Genomic DNA, 18275 nt, shown 5'->3' with positions numbered 1-18275 from the left:
CGACTTTTTAGCTTTAACTTAATATTCCTGGGGTTTGTTCCAAGTTTTTTGTTGTTTGTAGGAAAAAAGAAGAAAATATATATATTTCCCTTGGGGAGCCATTGCAGAGACAGCTTTAACCTACATGGTTCTGATTTTTTCATTCATGGATTAAGTTTCCTGTTTCCATGATCGCTGCGAATCCTCAGAGGAGCCAAACCCCAGCATTAGGGCCTGTACAGTAGTGACGTCAACTGCTCACGACGTTTCCAAGCTACCCAAATAATCACACTTTAAACAAACACATCCAATCTGAAACTGAAGGATCAGTTTATTAGTGCTCCTTCTCCATTTGTTGCTTATTTACAATAATGAATCACGACACTAGAGTGTCGAGCGGGAGCAGTGAAACTGTTGGTGGTTTATGGAGCCGCGTAATGTTAGATGATGACAGCCGTTACAGTCACATCTGGTATTTATAACACATTACTTTGAAGTGAAGTTTAAAAAAAAAAAAACCCTATTGGTGTTGGTCTTACCGACAGAAATCCGAGGATAGTGAGGAGGGAAAATGGAAAAGACAGCATCACAGCCTGTTATCATGGCTAAGTGGGGAAGGCCAAAGCCCGGGTGGCTTCTTTTGATGCTTGCTCACAACTGTAATAACAGAGTTGTGCTTTTCACTGCATGAATGTGACTGAATTAACACATTTCTCCACTGAGTAAAATGAAGTTAATATCAAAGCAAATGTTTTAATTCTTCTTAGGGTCTGCGCTTTTTCTGGATTAGCCATTCAAAGTAGCTACATTCACTGATTATAGTTTTTAATTAGTCTGCTATTACTGTGCTGCTAACCTAAACGTAAGGGCCTAAAGTGTCAAACATTTTCTGCTGTCTCATATTTAAAGAAATCGTCTTCCAAAAAACCATGGCAGATAGCAATGACTGATTTTTTCTTTTTCCATTCGCAGTTTTATCAGATCAGGTGTGTTGAGTTGAGCGGTTTACTAGCCCCTTTTGCTTTGTACATAGCTGCTGTGACATCAAATCCATGGGTGTTTCCAAATCAACCAGGCCTGGCATTTTACAAACAACAACTATATAACAAAATAAAGTGATTGGAGCTGAAAGTAAAACTATATCCACAAAGCGTGACTGCGCTCAGGTTTTCCATTGTATAACAAAGTTCCAGGAGATGCTGTGAAATGACAAAAGCCACAGAAGAGCTGTGCACGGGGGCAGCGTCTTTAGTAACGTCAGCTTTCTTTCCTTTGGTACAATGCCTGTGTAATTCTCCCTTTTAAACACGACTTTCCCTTTCACTTACAAACATACTTTGGAAAACAAAAAACCCAAAACAAAACCATGCAATATAATTTTCTAGAAATACTGATCGTGGTCATGATAAACAGCTCGCCTGTATGAAAAGGCTGTAAGCAATCATGAGATCGTTTTTTTTTAATGCCACAGAATTTAATGGGAGCAGAGCTCAGTCAGTCAGGGCAATAAATACTTCACTGATAAGGGTTTGAACACCTGACATGTGACCTGCGACAAAGACAGGTAGCAAACACGAGAACGGAAAACCTCATTCACATCAGATGAAACGTCACTGTACGCTGAAGCCTCTTAAACCTACACAGATAACATCACCGAGGCGCTCCAGCATATTTGCAGCTCCTTGAAATGCCACAAAAGTGAAACGCAATCCATGTCCATGTCCTTAAGGTTTAAGTGGTTAAAATCAAGGCAGAGCAGTATTGTTCAAAGAACTCATTGTGAGACTGAGCTGAGAAATGTTCTTTTATCCTTTAACTGAAATGACACAGCTTTTAATGATATTTAAATCTGTCATTTGTCAAATTATTCTCAGTCAGCTGTCCATTTCTCCCCCCTCCATTTGCTTGTTTCTTCAAACATACCACTCCCTGCGTGAAATCACAGATCCGTCCATGTGGGACACGTAGTCGCTGTCTGTACCATTGTCATAGCAGTCCTCTGGGAGATAGGGGGAGCCGTTGTTGACTATGGGGCTGTGCACAGGAGGCCCGCAGGGGTGCACGTTTTGGCTGTTGTAGTGATCTGGGTAGTAGTTTCCCTCCTTGAAACCCCTGTTGGCATCTCCCCTGTCGACCCAGTCGTCCCTGTCTTTGCGCTCAGGTGTGTAGTCGGGGTAAATGATATCTCCACCCAATTTGGGTTTCAGATCCTGGCTACCTTTGCTCGTTTTGTCCCCGTAGACCTCTTGCAGCTCGTGCGGCTGCAGCACGTCCAGCTGAGATTCCTTCTGCATGTCGGAGGGCCCCAAATACTGTTTGGTGTAGTAGTCCCCTCTGAAGGTTCGACGTTGGTGCATATAGCAAGCCCCGCCAAGGATCAGCAAGAGGATCAGGAAGAGAACTCCTCCCACTGCCCCACCAACTATAGTACCCAGGCTGCTGTCGTGTAAGGACGCCAAGGTGGGGGAGGTGAACGGGGCTCTCCGCCGGTCCACGGCAGTGCCGGTTCCAGGGATGTCGTGGAGGACAGAGGCAGTGGTGCTGGCGGCTGCGGTGGTGGGGGGAGGATCTGCAGAGCAAATGTGATGAAATGATTTAAACCAGAGAGGAAAGACAGCAGATGGAGAGACGAGTCATAAAACTGAAAGGAAAAAAGACTACACTTTATGTTCTGTAACAAAGCAAGTGCGAATGGTTTTTAGATCAATTTATACCAACACTGCACAGACACATGCCTCTCCTGAGAGAGAGAGAGAGAGCCTGCTGAAAGCTGTGCTGTAGAGCAAAACGGGGGGAAATGAGCAGGGCAGAAAGAGGTTAAGTGTTAAATGTCAATGTGTGCGTGAACATGACAGTGAGACGGAGAGGGATCGGAGGACGTGCACTCCTACGCATCAGAGAAAGTGTGATTAGCTCTCCCCTCTTTTTTCCCCTCTAAACTCTGCTGTGGGGAAGTCATGTGAGAAGATGAAACACTGATCGATGTGAGGTTCCTGCATCTGATTTGCTCTCTGCTACAGCTGCAGAGGAAAGGGCTGCCTGGAGCTCAAGGTCAGGATAAGTGCTTCCATGATGACCTCCAGCTTCTGAAACGAAGAGCAGTCTGACACTCCTTGTCGATCAGTGCGCAGGCACATCAAAGGCCCGACTACAAAGCAATATGACTCGCACTAATAAAAGGTCTGCATCACCAGGAGGTTCCTAAGTACTAGTTATCAAAATCTGAATCCCCATAGAGCTATAATGATTTCCATGATTTGGTAACTGAGTAAGAATCTAATTACCTACAATTACACACAGTGTGTGAGCCTGAAGGATCAGGAGTAAAGCAAAAGCAGGAGAGAGGAAAAGGAAGACAGATCAAGGTCAGAGAACCGATATACTGGCAATCGCTTCCTTCATCAGTCACCATCAATCCCACCCTGCAGCGGCACATTTTAACCCCACGCAGATTACAAGCGTCTGCAACTATGTAGCTGATCATTTGAGAGACGAGCGGCCAAAAACCACAAGGCTGCGTACGCAACTGGGAATGTGAAACAGCTACACCAAACAGCTCCGGGGAGGGTGTGTGGAGGAAATATCACTGAGCTCAACCCAACTATCTCTACAGGACAGAGAGGCAAGGGGCCGCATGTCCAAGTTGTAATATCTGACAAGAGAAGCAAGATAATTGCTCAGCGCAAGTCCATCTCGGACAGGATGTCAGCTGTGCTTTTGTTTGGAGCGGGACTCCAAACCAGGACTGTACGCAGATGGAGCTTGACAGACTTTTTTGGGACATCTCCAGCTCACTCCTTTCGACAATGGGAAACCAAAAAGACTGCGTGTGTTAGAGGAATACGTGGCCAAAAGCAGCAGTAGCTTTGTTTGGAATAGGATTAAAAGAAGGAGAGGAGAAATGAAAATAAAATGATGTAGAGTTCTCAGGATCCACACCCTGATGGCAGACGGGGGCAGCATGTTTTATGACAAGAATTTATATCAATGGATCTACAACATTCAACAAATCCAACTGCAGGGAAACCCCAGTATACAATTAAGAGGCTACTACTTGATAGTCTCATTTCTGAAGTGCTCAATTAAACTAATTTGATCATAATTTGTGCAACTGCTGCTGCTGCTGTAAAAAAAACAACAACTCCTCAATAACATATTTCATGGTGTACAAAAACAAACTTGTATGTACTGCAAATCTGCATGCACAATTCACTAGGTCCTGCTGTGAAACTTGACCTCAAACAAAACACAGAGAAAGGCTACATGAGTGCGTACTCTGCTGAGCAAGCAGGGGTAAACACCCGCTTCCTTATCTGAAACATCTAATGTTGCCAAAGCCACAACACTGGAAACGTTTGGTACTGATACTCTATCTGCACCCCGTGCTCCTCTGTTGCCAGGAATGTGTGAAAGCGGATCAGGGCAGGGGCATTTATACGTATATGAAGACTTAGCTCTGCTAAAAGTGTTGATATGGGCCCTGATTTAAAAAAGAATTTAATCTTACATGAGAAAAGCATGAAAAATGCAAAAAGGCAGTTATTCATTTTAGTTTCAGAGTGAGTAAGCTCTCAAGATTTCCTGAGATCACATCAGGGTTTTCACTCGAATCTGATTGCAGGGGCTAAGATGACCCCCTCTTGGTTTTAATACAATGGCTGTTTTGATTTATTTTTAGGGACCTTCCTGGCAACTAATTTACTAGTTGTCTAAATTAGTCAAACAACTTTTCTTGTGAAAACCCTGGAGATGGTTAAACAACACAACCAAAAAAAAAAACAAACAAAACGCAACAAGAGAGCTGTTAAATAGCTAGAGAGAGAGAGAAAAGGGAGAAAAAATACCTTGTACCCAGATGTTCACAACCTGACTGCTGGTACCGATGTCATTCGTCACGTCGCAGTGATAGACTCCAGAATCATTGCGCTCCAATGGCCGAGTGAAAGCAAGGCTATTGTTTGAGATCTCAACACCCTCAGGCATCAAGCCATCCAACCTGTACACAAATTAAACATGACAGACAGACATTTCAGCGTGCTGTACAACAGAGAAAAAAGCCTGCAGGGATGAAAAAAAAACCATCACTACTTCATATTTAAGATAAATCATTTTCGATGTACAACTGAAAAAGGCTATTCAAAACTTGCGATGACATCACTGCGCTGTTGGTCCAGTTTTCCTGGTGCAACTATTATAAGATCACATGATAATCTGAGCTGCCTGCTCTGCCATCAGTTGAGAGGAAAAAGCTTTCTGCATGAACACAAGGTCTGGCCCAAAAGAGGTTGGCTGTCTAGACTTTACTGAGGCTGTCAGCCCAAATGAGAGCATAGTCCTTGTTTTCAAAGCAAGATGATGACAAAGAGCTGCCAATAGGCCAGCGCTGCTCTGATGCATGAACTGTTTGGAATCTTTTTATTTATAGCAGGGAGTCTTCCCGATGGGCGCAGCAGTGCATTCGACAGCTCCAGTGTCCAGGCCCGAAAGTTATGCTGGAGGTAATTTATAGACTGAGGCTTCTTCACTTCATTGCTTCACTGAGGTTTGTTTAAACCCAGCTTAGATATATGCAAATGAACCAAACAACAGCTGATCAGTCCCGTAGTAATTGCTAATAAAGAGTCCCTTGAGCCCGGTATTGGACGAGCTACTGATCAACTAAGCTAACACACAAGTTTCAGTGTACTTCCGCGTGAGTGAGATTTTACTTGATGACCCATAGAGAGTATTTACCCCTGGCTTGTATTATTTACATTCTTCAGTAGTGCAGATCATGAATATAAACTCCCGACTGCTTTAAGACAACAAAAGATTTTTCTCGGGTTTATGAGTTGACAAGGGCGTCGCTTTTACAGCACTCAAACACTACTCAGCGCTGCAAAGGTTACAACAGCTGAGTCTAAGCAGTACCTGGCCTTGAATTCCTTAAGTCCAAATTTAGATCTATAGCTGGTGGTGCTGTGCAAACAAGATAACTCAGATGAAATGATTAATGCATTCTGTTTCGCAATAATGCTCTTGGATTGCCTTCAGCACTTTCCTTTCCAAATTAATCCCCTGCCTGGGTACTGCAGATTTAGTTTATTCCACATTTAGTCAGTTTATCCATTTGAATTACAACTGAAAGAACTTGTAAGCTTTTCACAGTTTGCAAGTAACTGTGTTAATTATTGAGCTATTTGATTGACCAGTATAATAATATGTGTGAGAGATATAATGCATCTTTTGTATTTCACATATCAGAGACTGTTGAGGCATACTGACCTGGTCCATGTGAACTGACGCGCAGCTGGGTTGGCCTTGGCTTCACAGTTTAATTTCACATTTGCTTGGCCGGCGTACCAATTTTTGCTAATTCCCATGATGGATACCGCTGGTGCAACTGTAAAACAAAATACAATAAAAAATCTTTAAAAATCATCCTTTTACTGTACTTTTTTTTAACCTCCTCCTGCAGTCGGGTTGGTCACACTGACCATCGTTTATTCTCTTTTTTTCTTTTCCAAGTTAAAAGACTTGGACTTCACAATCAGTCATTGTGATCCCTGCAGCTTGATGACAAATGAGCTTTTCCGGAGGAAACAAAGCACGTATTATAAAGCACAGCAGCAAACGACGACAAAGAAAAGGCTTTGCAGGACTGTAACAGGGCACAGGATCTGTTGGTGAAAGCGAGCCAAGCGAACAAACAAATGATCCTGGGTTGGTGGAAAGTTCGAAAATGACAGACTCAGACAGCAGATGAACTGCAGCTAATAATACACTCTACTGCGTCGCCACGACAAAGGGGGAAAAAAAAAAATCAAGGAAGACGGGAGGATGCCTAAATGAAGCCCAGCACATGCCACTGTAATAAAACATGGCAAACACTGTCTTAGATATCCAATTTTTCATTTTGATTTCTCTGGAGGATAAATGAGGAACTCATTATTTCGCACAAGAAGATGTCTTGGCCCACAATGTCCGCTGACCCTTTTCACACGGTTCAACGTTGAAATTGTGCTTCTTTTGCACTTAGAATCCCTTGCCTCTGCACTTGGTGTGATTTATTGAGCTGGGAAGCTCCTTTCTTCCCATATTAACCTTGATTTTTCTGCGTCTCCATCCGCTGCCCCCAGCAGCCCGAGTCTGCTACTTGAATTCCTGCTGAGGTCTGATCAATATTTCATAAAACACCTTCATTAGCCTGCACTCACACAGTCCAAACACAGAGTAACGTTACTGCTCGCCAAGGAAGTATGCATCAATGATTAGAACATTAAGACGACTCCTAAATTGCTCTTTTATAGGCGAGGAAGAAACATTTACTGAGCATGCTCACTGCAAATCAAGGCAGCAGCACGGGTTAATATTGATAAAATACACTGGTTGTTTTAGGGCTAAAAATATAGTTATAATAATGATGATTATTTTGTTCTATATTGTAAAAGCATTTTAGTGCAGTGGCTGCAAGATTATATTTGATACTTTTACGTCTACATACATTTTCAGCTGTGTTTGAGACTTTTGTTTTGTTTTAAAGACAGCTGATTTTTTAAAGTGATGATTAATAATTTTATTTATCTGTATTAGCAGCCTCAGTGTTGACATTAAAAACAAGGATGCAAAGATTTGATATGTGCATGCCAGATCAAAGTGGTAGATGTATCTCAGTATCAGCAACTAGCGTGAGAGATAACATAGCATGAAGGAAGCTATCAGCACTTTGGAGGGATTTCACACAGCTATGCCAGCAGCTTTTCTTTGTGTGTTGGGAGAATTTTTTTTTACTTAACTGAAATCTATGGTCATCTAAGTTGACACAACAGTGTTTTAGTGTCTCTTCCTCTTCCTTTAAACGTATTATGTTGAGTGATAGAGAAATTACACAAGGAGGACATTGGCTGAGTGTAATGCTTGTTCAGTAGATTTTATCGCTTTTATGGTAACATAATGTGTTGTACACAACTTTACTATTGTTATTTCATTTCAGCTGACTCTTGGAAGCTCATGACATGTGTATGGTTTTGTGGCTGTAAATTACAGCAGTATGGAGCAGCCTAAACATTCTCTCAGAGCTAAGACAAGACTGTGATAATGTGCTCTAAATTTACCTTGAGCCTGTTTTTATCTGTTATTTTACTAATTAATACAGAATCAGTGCTAACTGCTACACTTTATTTAAACAAAGTTAGAAAACCAATGTTAATTTAAGCCCGCAAGGATGATTCCTAGGCTCTTCCTCAGCAGGAATAGAGCCAATTAATTCAACACTGGTATTACAGCCACACTGTGTATCTGCAGTTAGCCAAAACTAAGGTATCTATATTGGAAGGAGGTCTTATGTTTCATTACTTACACTGGACATTTAGCATGTAGGGTATGCGAAACTCTGTCTGCAGGGCTGGGTGTCTCACCACACAGGTGAGTGTCTTCCCCTGGGCGGAGCTCCGTGGCTGCCACATGTAGCGCACATGTACGGTGGTGATGCCGTTTGCCTCATTCTGACTCTGCTTCTCAGATCGCCCGTACAGCTCCGTCTCCCAGAAGACCTCGGCTTCAGGAAGACCACGCTCTGCAATGCAGGTGGCCACCAGTGACTCATTGCCACCGTCCAGCAGAGCTGTGGGGCCTGCGGACACGTACACTTTTGGCTCCACTGTGTAAAGGGAGAGTGAAGAGAAGGAGGAGGGGGGAAGAAATGACAGAATGGGGGAAAGATTACAAAATGAATATCGATCCCGTTGTGAACGAATATGAATAAATAATGCCCGGAGGCTTCAGTGTACTTAACTGCCAAAAGAGCACAGATTGACTTCTTCCATTTCACCTATATGCTTTAAAAATTAATGAACCACGCGATTCAATTATATGTACACATTTCTGTGGAGACTTCTTTATTGCTGTGTGTCAAACATAAAGTATGTCTGAGTGAAGGTAATACAAAGCAGTAACCTCCATTAGTCCTGTTCTGTGAAAAGTGCATCAATACCTGAAGATGGCATGTGACTTTGAAGAAAAACACTGTGCAGCCAACACTGTGCTGTGTTTATATTTGACTTTGTTGTACTGGAAGACGAGGAGCTGAGTTACCGTACTCTTCTCAGCACTTTGGAGGTGAAGTAATGATACATCAGCTTCCTGAGAACGACTCAATGTTTAAACGCAACAAGGATTTTCTCAACAGAGAAACAAAACAGATCCATGTGAGTGAGACATGACTAGAATTCAACTCTCTACCTGTTGTGTAAAGCAGTAAAAACTGTTTGTCTTATTCTAATCTAACACAAAATAAACATATCACAAACCATTGCCTTATTCTTTGTCCCGCAGTGCACAATCTGAACCGTCTCCCTCCTAGCTGCTTCTTTTAAATGAAGACTAACAGCTGTTCCACTTACTACAGTGGTGACAGTTTTAAAGGTGGTGCACGGGGGCAAGCGCTGCAAGACGAGGCCATCATCTTTAAGACACCCCAGACAGGCAGGAGTTCCAACAACAAATTCAAATAACTACCGGCACCGCCTTTTTCCAAAAATAACCTGGCGTCTCCTGTCCCGGGGTGGGGACGCTGCTCTTAGTCCTCTACCTCACATTATTCACTCCCTCCTCCCTGCCCCTCCTTGCAGGCCTCTGACTATAAACAGTAGCAGCTCTGTGTTCGGACGCGAGCTGGCTGAAGCATCAGAATACCTAAATCAGTCAGGGGTGTTAATTTGAAGTTGCTGTCAAAAAGGGAGGGGGACGCTTTGGATGAGTTGAAATCTGTTGGGGGAAAGGGTAACGATTTCCCTTCAGCAAGCTGGCTGCTCTGGCCCTTTCCTGTCCACAAATGCAGACTAAACGCTGAGTGGAAAGCTCTATAAAGAAAAGGTTTAACAGCATGGTCAATGGCCATGCACTTAAACACTTGGACATTTTTACGGTAAAATCTAGCATAAAAAATTACAAATTGGAAATATTAACTTTTGAAGCAGTAGTTCGGGTATAGCAACAGACTGGAAAAAGCCATCTCTTTGCTGGGCTCTTTTCTCAAGAACAGAGTTGCAATTTGGGCCATATGAACAGTCAGAGGAGCTTAAACCTCTAAAGAGTTATCAGCAGGACCATTTATTAGTACACACTTACATCTTGCCAGTAATTTAGTGTGTTTTGTTTAAAAGACAGCCAATTATTTTTTCAGTAGTTTTCCTTTTGCCCTGCAAGTATCTGAAAACAATGGGTCATGTGTCAAAATTTCCTCCTTTGGTTCTTTCCTATTGTTTAATGTCGAGGACTTTTGGCTCACATAGCAAAGAACATTTCCTGTTGAACTGTTCCTTAAAAGCTTCAGCCCTTTTTATGAGTTGCTGTTGACACAAAGATAAAATGAAAGAACGTGAGAAAGCTAATACAATTATTGAGATTGTGCCTCACGATAGTGATACTATTCATAGCAAGTTTTGCATCAAGATTGTGTGAGGTTTGAAATTAACCCGACGTCTGTTGCACCTGTTGATCATTATGAAGTTTGTCGTGACTTTGGTGCATTATTCATGGGCTTGAAAGTATCATTGATTTACTTTAGTCCACTTGAAAGGAACGAAAAGGCAGTCGTCTGTCTTCGCATAAACCTCAGAGTATAAACAGGAATCAAAACTGGGAATCTTAAGTTAACTTACAAACTGAAGCTGAAACTAAAACAACTTTGATTTACACTGGAAAACCAATATTATGTACACAATCGTATGCTGGATTAACCATGACGTTTTCTCCAGAAACCTTTGTTTTATTCAGAAATTCTTGTTTGCTGTGGTTGTTGTTCACATTGGACTTGTTACAGTGGGGCTGCATGATCAAAAGAGTGGCGGAGGAAACTGTAAAAGTCACCTCTAAACAAAGCAGAGATGAGGAAGGCACACCTCTCTGAACCTGCTGACTTTTGGTGTTGTAATCGTGATGTGCACTCTCACAGAAAAATACCCTGTGGGATAATCTACATTCCACTTGACATGTATCATACTGCAAAGAATATACACCACACCCTAATTACATCTGAAATGTAAAGTAGGACTAAGGATGTGCTTTTGTGTTTGAGTGTGGATATATGCATCCATATAAGACCCAGCCACCCCACAAAAAACAAAAACAAAATATGCAAGAAGGTGTTCAGAGAAGACAGAAAGCTGTAACTGAACCCTGTGAGGTTCTAGACACCGTGGCTGTCACAGCAGCACTTAATGTACCGCTCATTAGACATCAGAGTCTCCTTCAGTCTCTGGAGGATGATGAGAACCTGCTGCTGCCTACACTGCAATCTCCTCCTCTCAGCAACGGCACCAATTTAGGGCTTGAAACATACGCTGACCACAGGGAAAGTTCAGTGTTTCTGCTCCTCTGGAAAGTGAGGCTACAGTGAGAAACTTCTATGTAAAGGAACATATGCTGCTTTCTATGTATGCTTTGTGTTTGGATAAAATGAGAACATAATAATGGGAAACCCCATTAGAATATAATACGGCTTTGTTTTGTTTATTTTATTTGGAAGCTCAGAAGGGATCCACAGGTAGTTTTCATTTTTAGTTTAGTGACCTGGCAAATAACCTTGCTTTGATTATCACTTAAGGACATAATGGACAAATGGTTAAAGGAGAGAAAACTATCAACAATCGTCACAGCCTTGAGGGAAAGAGGTGCAGACTAGTTGTAATCCAGCTTAGCAAAACGCAACTATATGTCATGAGAGTCACCCTGTGTCACACCCTACAATTAAACTGTTGTTGCAAGCAACTAAGTTGCATTGAGCTGGGACACTCTGAACTTGCTGCATTATATTTATGTGCTTGCTGAATGATAAGGTTTCCGTTTTGTGTCTTGCATGTAGGGCCTACGTGACTTCACAGAGGATGCCATGGAGACTCTGTGAAACATTCTGATATAATGTTGTGAATATAAAAACAGTTGCATTGGCTTTTCTTTTAAAGTAACAGTGGGGGAGGGAGATAGGTGGGACCACACCAAAGCAGCCTTTATGCAGCTTCAGATTCCTGCAGGGATTTAAATGTACATGGCATGTGTCCAGGCTGTAATTTAAACGTTAGGTTGCTTCAGGGAGCCGTTGTTTCCTCCAGGGCAGACGCTGAGTGCTCACCTAGGCTTTGCTTAATCACAACAAACAATGACCTTCATTAAAAAGTGAGATTTAAGGACAATATGAAGAACCACTCAGTGAGGAAGTGAAGTGAGGAAGCAGTACTTTACCTAAAACATTAACACGGGTGGATGCTTGTGTATTGCCCAAAGGAAATGTAGCCACTTTGCAGGTGTAGGACCCGATATCCGTAAAGTCAACTCCTTCAAGGGTAATGGTGGCATCTCGTATTGAAGGGGAAACAAATGAGATACGTTTTTCATATTGTGAAGAATATGAGGTTCCAAACTCGGGATTAAATACTGCCAGGGTAATAGTGCCTGAAGGAAGACGACGCTCCCAGGAGCTCTGCGTGAAGCTGAGGCTGGGACCCACTTCTATTCGGCAGCCCAGTGTGATGTTCTTTCCCAGCACTGCATTCACTTTTTCAGGAACAACTACCTGGTTACTGCTCACACCTGCTGAGAGAAAAAACAGAGATGGGATTCAGAAATACAAAAGACAGAGTTTCAGCTTATAATTAAAATGGGAAGAATGAATTTCTCATGACAATGTCACTTCATTGGATTAAGAGATTTTTTTTTTTAAATTCTCTGGTGTGTAGCAGTGGAAGAAAATTGTCTGGGAAGTCACATAGATTCAATTTGCGTCTCCTCATCCAGTTTTTCAGTTGTAACAACACTGATATAGATGTACTATCACCAGACGATATTAAATTTGAAAAACAGTAGCTGAGATGAGCTAATTCAGGAAGATTTTTTTTCTGGAGGATTGTGTCAACTCTCGGAAACAGAACATCAGCATATACTCACAAGGCATGTGGTATCTGACTGCACTACAACACATTTTTTTCCCACTTATGTGAGATGTTGGACCAATTTTCTAATGTTAGCAATGTGCACCAAACATAATGGAGCAATATATCAGAACATTCTAAGTAGTTTTCCCAAGGTTACACTAACAGCCTGTGGTTGAAAAGCAGAACAAATATCTTCTGGGTTCTGGGTTGCTCTTAACAAGCAACACACTCTCACCACAGGACACTCAGCCTGTCCCTTTTGCTAATTATCAGAGCACCTTTTAAACAAGCAAGAAAACAATTTACTGGAAGGAGATGAAACAAAGCAAGCCAGCGGATGGCTTCATTGCTTATTTTTATGAGGCCCTTAATTTGAATTAAGGCCCACCACAGTTTTTTTTAATGCAACCCGTAAACTTGGCTTTGAACATTAATGACCATCTGAATACTGTAGACAGAAAAACTAATACAGTACCACAGCAAAAAGATACAGTTTGGTGAAATGAATGGTTGTGTCTTCACATTTGTATCATATCTGTTTTTGTCAAAAGATTCATCTTGAAAAAAAGATAGATTTGACAACCTTTTAACACATATGAGAACCAATATCTATTAAAAGAGGCGTATGCTAGGATTAGCCTAGTACATCACAAACCAGTAGAATAACTGTAGGATGCACTGACCATAAGTGTGTGACCACTGCCTTATGCTGATGACACCATTTTGTTTCTTACAAAATAATAGAAACAAACTCTACAACAAAAAACTAACAATATACTATTTATAAGCTATATAAAAATAACCTAAACAAATAAGTTTTACAAAAAGAGCTTTCTCTGCATTTGTCTGGAATTGGTGTTACTAATAATATGTAGTTACTGCATCTGCAAGTGTGATAGAGTTCACCAGGCTCTAGCTAACGGTAATTTCAGAAATTGGTAGGCACGAGGCTCGTTGTGTGTCACAATGAGCCTCGTGCCCACCAACATTTTCTGTAATTTTCTGTAAACACGCCTTAATCAGAAAATGACATAATCAGCACTACTTAACACTCAGCTAAGTTTCATTTGCAGCTCAGCAGGCAAATGATAGGGGTCAATAGTTTGGCACATTGTATACAAGCGTTGTACTGATGGGTGCCCCACACATTGTGCATTGTGCATGGATGGATAATGATAATACAATGGGTGCATGCAAGAATCCTATGCTGCCCCAAAGAAGAACACATCAGCCTATGGAGTACAGAGTACATGTGCCAACTAGAACAGGGAGATATGACCAAAAATATTTATCACAATATACATTTGAAAATTTGCGATAACGATATAACTGACGATATAATTGACACTAGACAAAATGCTTTACAACTCCTCAACTTTATTAGTGCAAAAAAAACATCAATGTATTTTCACTTAAACAAGCAGCTGTTTTTTATGTGGATTAAAGTTATATAAAAATTTAACAGTGCAAATGCAAATCCTTGCTGACAGTTTAACCAAAAGGCATTTCCAGTGGAAATTGGCCGACATATCCTCAGCATAACCATGCATGTAGAATATCCACAAAACTTAAAAAGAGGTTATACACACACACAACACGGTAATATTATGTTGAAGCACAGTACGTATCACTCCGCGAGGTGCCTGCCTACAATAGCTGTAATGCTCCGACAATCCATCAAGCGGTGTGGGTTCGTAGCTTAGCAAAGTCGTACTGAAACATTTGACAGATTTTTGAGCGCCGTGTACCACATAAAATCGTTTCAAGGTCAGTAAACACAACCAGAATTCATACATAAGGCACACGGGATTATAAGGGGCACTGTCGACTATCAGGAAAATCAAAGGATTGATTTTAAGTGTGTCGTGTTTTCCAAACAACACGGTAATAACGACGGCCCGCTAGCATGCTCTACCAAAAATAGTGCTTTGTTGTGTATCTGACGGATGAAAGCTAAACCAGTTCCACACCACTGAAGTTGCAGCATTTTTACAAACCAATTCTGGTTCATCAGTTTCAGTTAACGATCCACTTTCGCTCTTCTCATTCTGCGTCGCCGCCATGTGTGTATGTAAACAAAGGCACTGCGCATGCGCGTTTTACCCATATTCTATCGCGATATTTCATTTTCTTATCGTTGCCCAACATTACACCGGTATTACCGTGAACGGTATGATATAGCCCAGCCCTAGTGCCAACCCTATTGTGTACAGAACTAAGAACCAAAACAAAGAAATCCTCTTTCTCCTTTTTGAATTGATCAAACCATGACACCAACAATCAGAACTGAATATTTTTATTGCCAAAGATTCTCATCCCTATCACTTTACAGATCACTGCTGACAGGCATATGGCTGTGTTTAAACAAAACAAACAAAAACATCTAGTTTGGTGGGAATGAATGCTGTATCTTGGAAAGGTAACCTGAAATAAACCTTAAATTGCAGGTTTCTGGCTAGTGCTCTAAATGGAAAAAAATCCTTCCTGTTTTTTTTTTCTTTTCTAGAACAATCGCACCAATGAGTGATTGATTGACGCACGTTTACTCATTTTTCAGAGTCGTACAAAGACTTACAGCCCTGCTTCAGGTTGAAAAGCAGAATACATCCACCTTAAACTTTGTGAAAAAGTTGCATACATAAAACATAAAAAGGTGATTTTATTCAAAATAATCAAACAGTATTTCTTGGGTTTCTTGACATGCTTGCAGAGTAAGTTATATTTGGGAGCCATATAGTTCCACTTTGTCCGTTGTCTCGGATGTGTATGGAGTAAAGCTTATAAAAGTGGTCCACTGGCTGGTATTTTGAGTTGCTGGCATGAATGTGAGCGGTAAGCCACAGCAATGCTATCTTGGTTTCTGAGGAATACAGCCAATGAGGCTGAGGCTCCCCGTGCTCCATTACGTCCCCTGTAATTTCAGTGACTACACACATACACACACGGACAAACACACACTGAGTTTCTCTCTTCCAAAATAAGAAATAAGTGTGTGAACATGTGTGCGAGTCGGGCATATACTTTGAATGGCTGCTCAGTCTTAAATGTATGTTGCATTGTGTTGTGAAGGTTCATGCTGTACTGTCACATTTGGGCTTTCCTGAGTTTTTTTCTTCTTCCTCACAAACATTTTCAAACCTTTCTGTGTGTGCAGACTGACCCAACACAGCTCTGCACTGCATCTAAACTTTTAACCTGAATTGTTTAGTCCAGGTGGCCTTATTTGCCATCTGCTTGAAAATGACATTTGGAAAAGTCACTCTGGGTCATTACTTCATTTCCCCACAAAAGTCCTATAATGTGCTTTCTAGTGCATTTGTTGCCCCGTGTTTGCATTATTTCTATAGGAGTCCTCTGGATGCACTTGTGTGGGGGAGAATCAGGGTCAGAGCCACAGTCTCCACTCCACAGTCATCTGAGCCATCACAACAGCTGTTTTCTTTTTTGTCACCTTACTAGTGCAACTCATTTGTTTGGCTTGACGAAAGAAAAAAAGACAAACGCTTGACAGAGAGATCAAGACCTACAACGTATCTATGACAGAAACAAGAATGTAGATGGCAGGCTGATAAAACCCCCTCCTGCAGCACACTTACATACTTGGCATGCGTGACATTGTACTGATGTATGCAGACACGTGTCTCTAACCCAACTTCTCTTCAACATGCTCCACATTCTGCTGCTACCTGACACGACACCCCAACTGCTACTGTAGGTAGTTTGTCTGACTCGTGTCAGTTTTCAGGTCAGTCAAAGCACACAAAGAAACTAAACTCCATCTATGCCATGCTCTGTTTGTTTTGCAGTAGGCATTTGAAAATAAGAGGGAACGGGGTGGTGGTGGCAGTGCGTGTGCGGGGGAGGTGTTTAAAGAGGACTCCACCCTTACCATTAGGGGAGTAGAGACAGATGGCCTCTGCATGGGATACCTACAGCCAGGAGGAGAGTGGGGAAACTTGGCACTGCTAGCTGCAACCATGAAAAACACAACCAATGCTCACAAACTAGAGCGCTGTGATAAATCGTCTAAAATATGGCAGGCAACTAAATGTAAGCAATGTGTTAAAAAACAGTGTCATGCAGCTTAAATCAAGAAAATAGAATGCAGAGCTGAGGCACAGCTCAGATGTGTCACTAAGTTCATTATTGGTTATCCATCTAAAAAGTACGGCTTATGAAATAAACATACAAACAAAACTTATCATGCCGTCCAACTTTATATGTTGTCACTGTTTTTGACGCTTTATAATCCAGTTGGTTCAGTTTAAATGTGACACCTTAGCCTGCAGATCACAAAGAACACCCTGACCTGCAAAACCTAACTTGGCCAAAGAGAAACAGGCTGCACTTTTGCCCCCTTTTCTCTTCAGAAACCCGAGGAAAAAATGAACTCATGGGAAGAGTACGCTTGCTCTTTGAAGAAATGCCTCATATTTGTTTCTTTCCCTGCTGACATCACTAATTGCGACAAGCTGCTCGGAAGACGCGATGGTAAATCAAAACCTTCCTTTTTGCCTGGCAACACTCAAACAGTCCAAGTCGGCCACTAGACGAGCCAAAATCTCCACCTATCAGAGACCCGACCCAGCTTCAGCCTTGACCTCCCCTGAGGAAGCAGTCTCGTGGCTTGAGATCCTCCCAATGAACCCTGCAGTCCGTTTCAGAGCAGTGTGAAACAAGAAGGATCCACAGCCAGCAACATTCATGAGCAGCAACAAAACAGACAATATGTCAGGTTCATATAGACAAACTCCATGCATAGATTATCATGTCAAACAGCACTCATGAGGAACTGATCTGAAGACCTCACAAGAGAAGAATGCAGACATAGGATCTGTGCAAGAGGGAGTGTGGTTTAAGACTAAAAGCAAGAGGAAACTGAGTTGAGCAGAGAATGAATACAACACAAAGCAAGAAAATAGGGCAGCTATTCAGTAGAAGTTCAGCAGTGAAGACAGAAGAGTGAACAAACATCCTGATCTATGTCAGGTCATGAAAATGAATCTGAGCTGGATCATTTTAACTTTTGACATGAGCTGATACCGGGTTTCTCTAAGTTGACATCTCACACTTATGATACTGATAAAGTAATGTTAGGCTGGCCTCCCCATTGCTTATTTTTAAAAATACTTTTTTATTCCTTGGCTTACATCCTGGACTGAGAGCTTAGATATTTAGTCTGCTGTATTGTCTCATGTATTTTCGCAATCCTGTAAATATATTTACTCTTGTGTGCTGGCATGTATATGAGTGTATATCTTATTTTATTGTTCATGTCGAGCACTTTGGTCAATGTTGTCGTTTTAAATGTGCTTTGTTTATTGTATTTAACCTTTATTTATAGAGGTAGTTTTATTAAAACCTAATGTTTCATTTACAACAGAGCCC

The 18275-nt window shown here is 41.6% G+C and overlaps 1 protein-coding gene across 2 annotated transcripts in view; it reads right to left on the bottom strand.

Annotated features, from left to right (window-relative positions):
• Window positions 1–1694: 1694 nt before the first annotated feature.
• nectin3a (nectin cell adhesion molecule 3a) overlaps window positions 1695–18275 on the bottom strand; it is a 31857-nt gene continuing 15276 nt past the window's right edge. The window contains exons 2-6 of one of the 2 annotated variants that reach the window (XM_006796544.2): window positions 12199–12549; window positions 8318–8617; window positions 6244–6361; window positions 4824–4975; window positions 1695–2548 (exon numbers count right to left, since the gene is read on the bottom strand). In XM_006796544.2, coding sequence (XP_006796607.2) covers window positions 1893–2548; window positions 4824–4975; window positions 6244–6361; window positions 8318–8617; window positions 12199–12549 — 1577 coding nt within the window. In that variant the 3' untranslated portion in view covers window positions 1695–1892. The remainder of the gene's footprint in view (window positions 2549–4823; window positions 4976–6243; window positions 6362–8317; window positions 8618–12198; window positions 12550–18275) is intronic. The other variant, XM_006796545.2, reaches the window with a different exon arrangement.

This window comes from Neolamprologus brichardi, chromosome 14, assembly GCF_056152115.1.
Source record: "Neolamprologus brichardi isolate AB-2024 chromosome 14, ASM5615211v1, whole genome shotgun sequence".
NCBI lineage: Eukaryota > Metazoa > Chordata > Actinopteri > Cichliformes > Cichlidae > Neolamprologus > Neolamprologus brichardi.
This window is presented reverse-complemented; position numbering and strand designations above follow the sequence as displayed.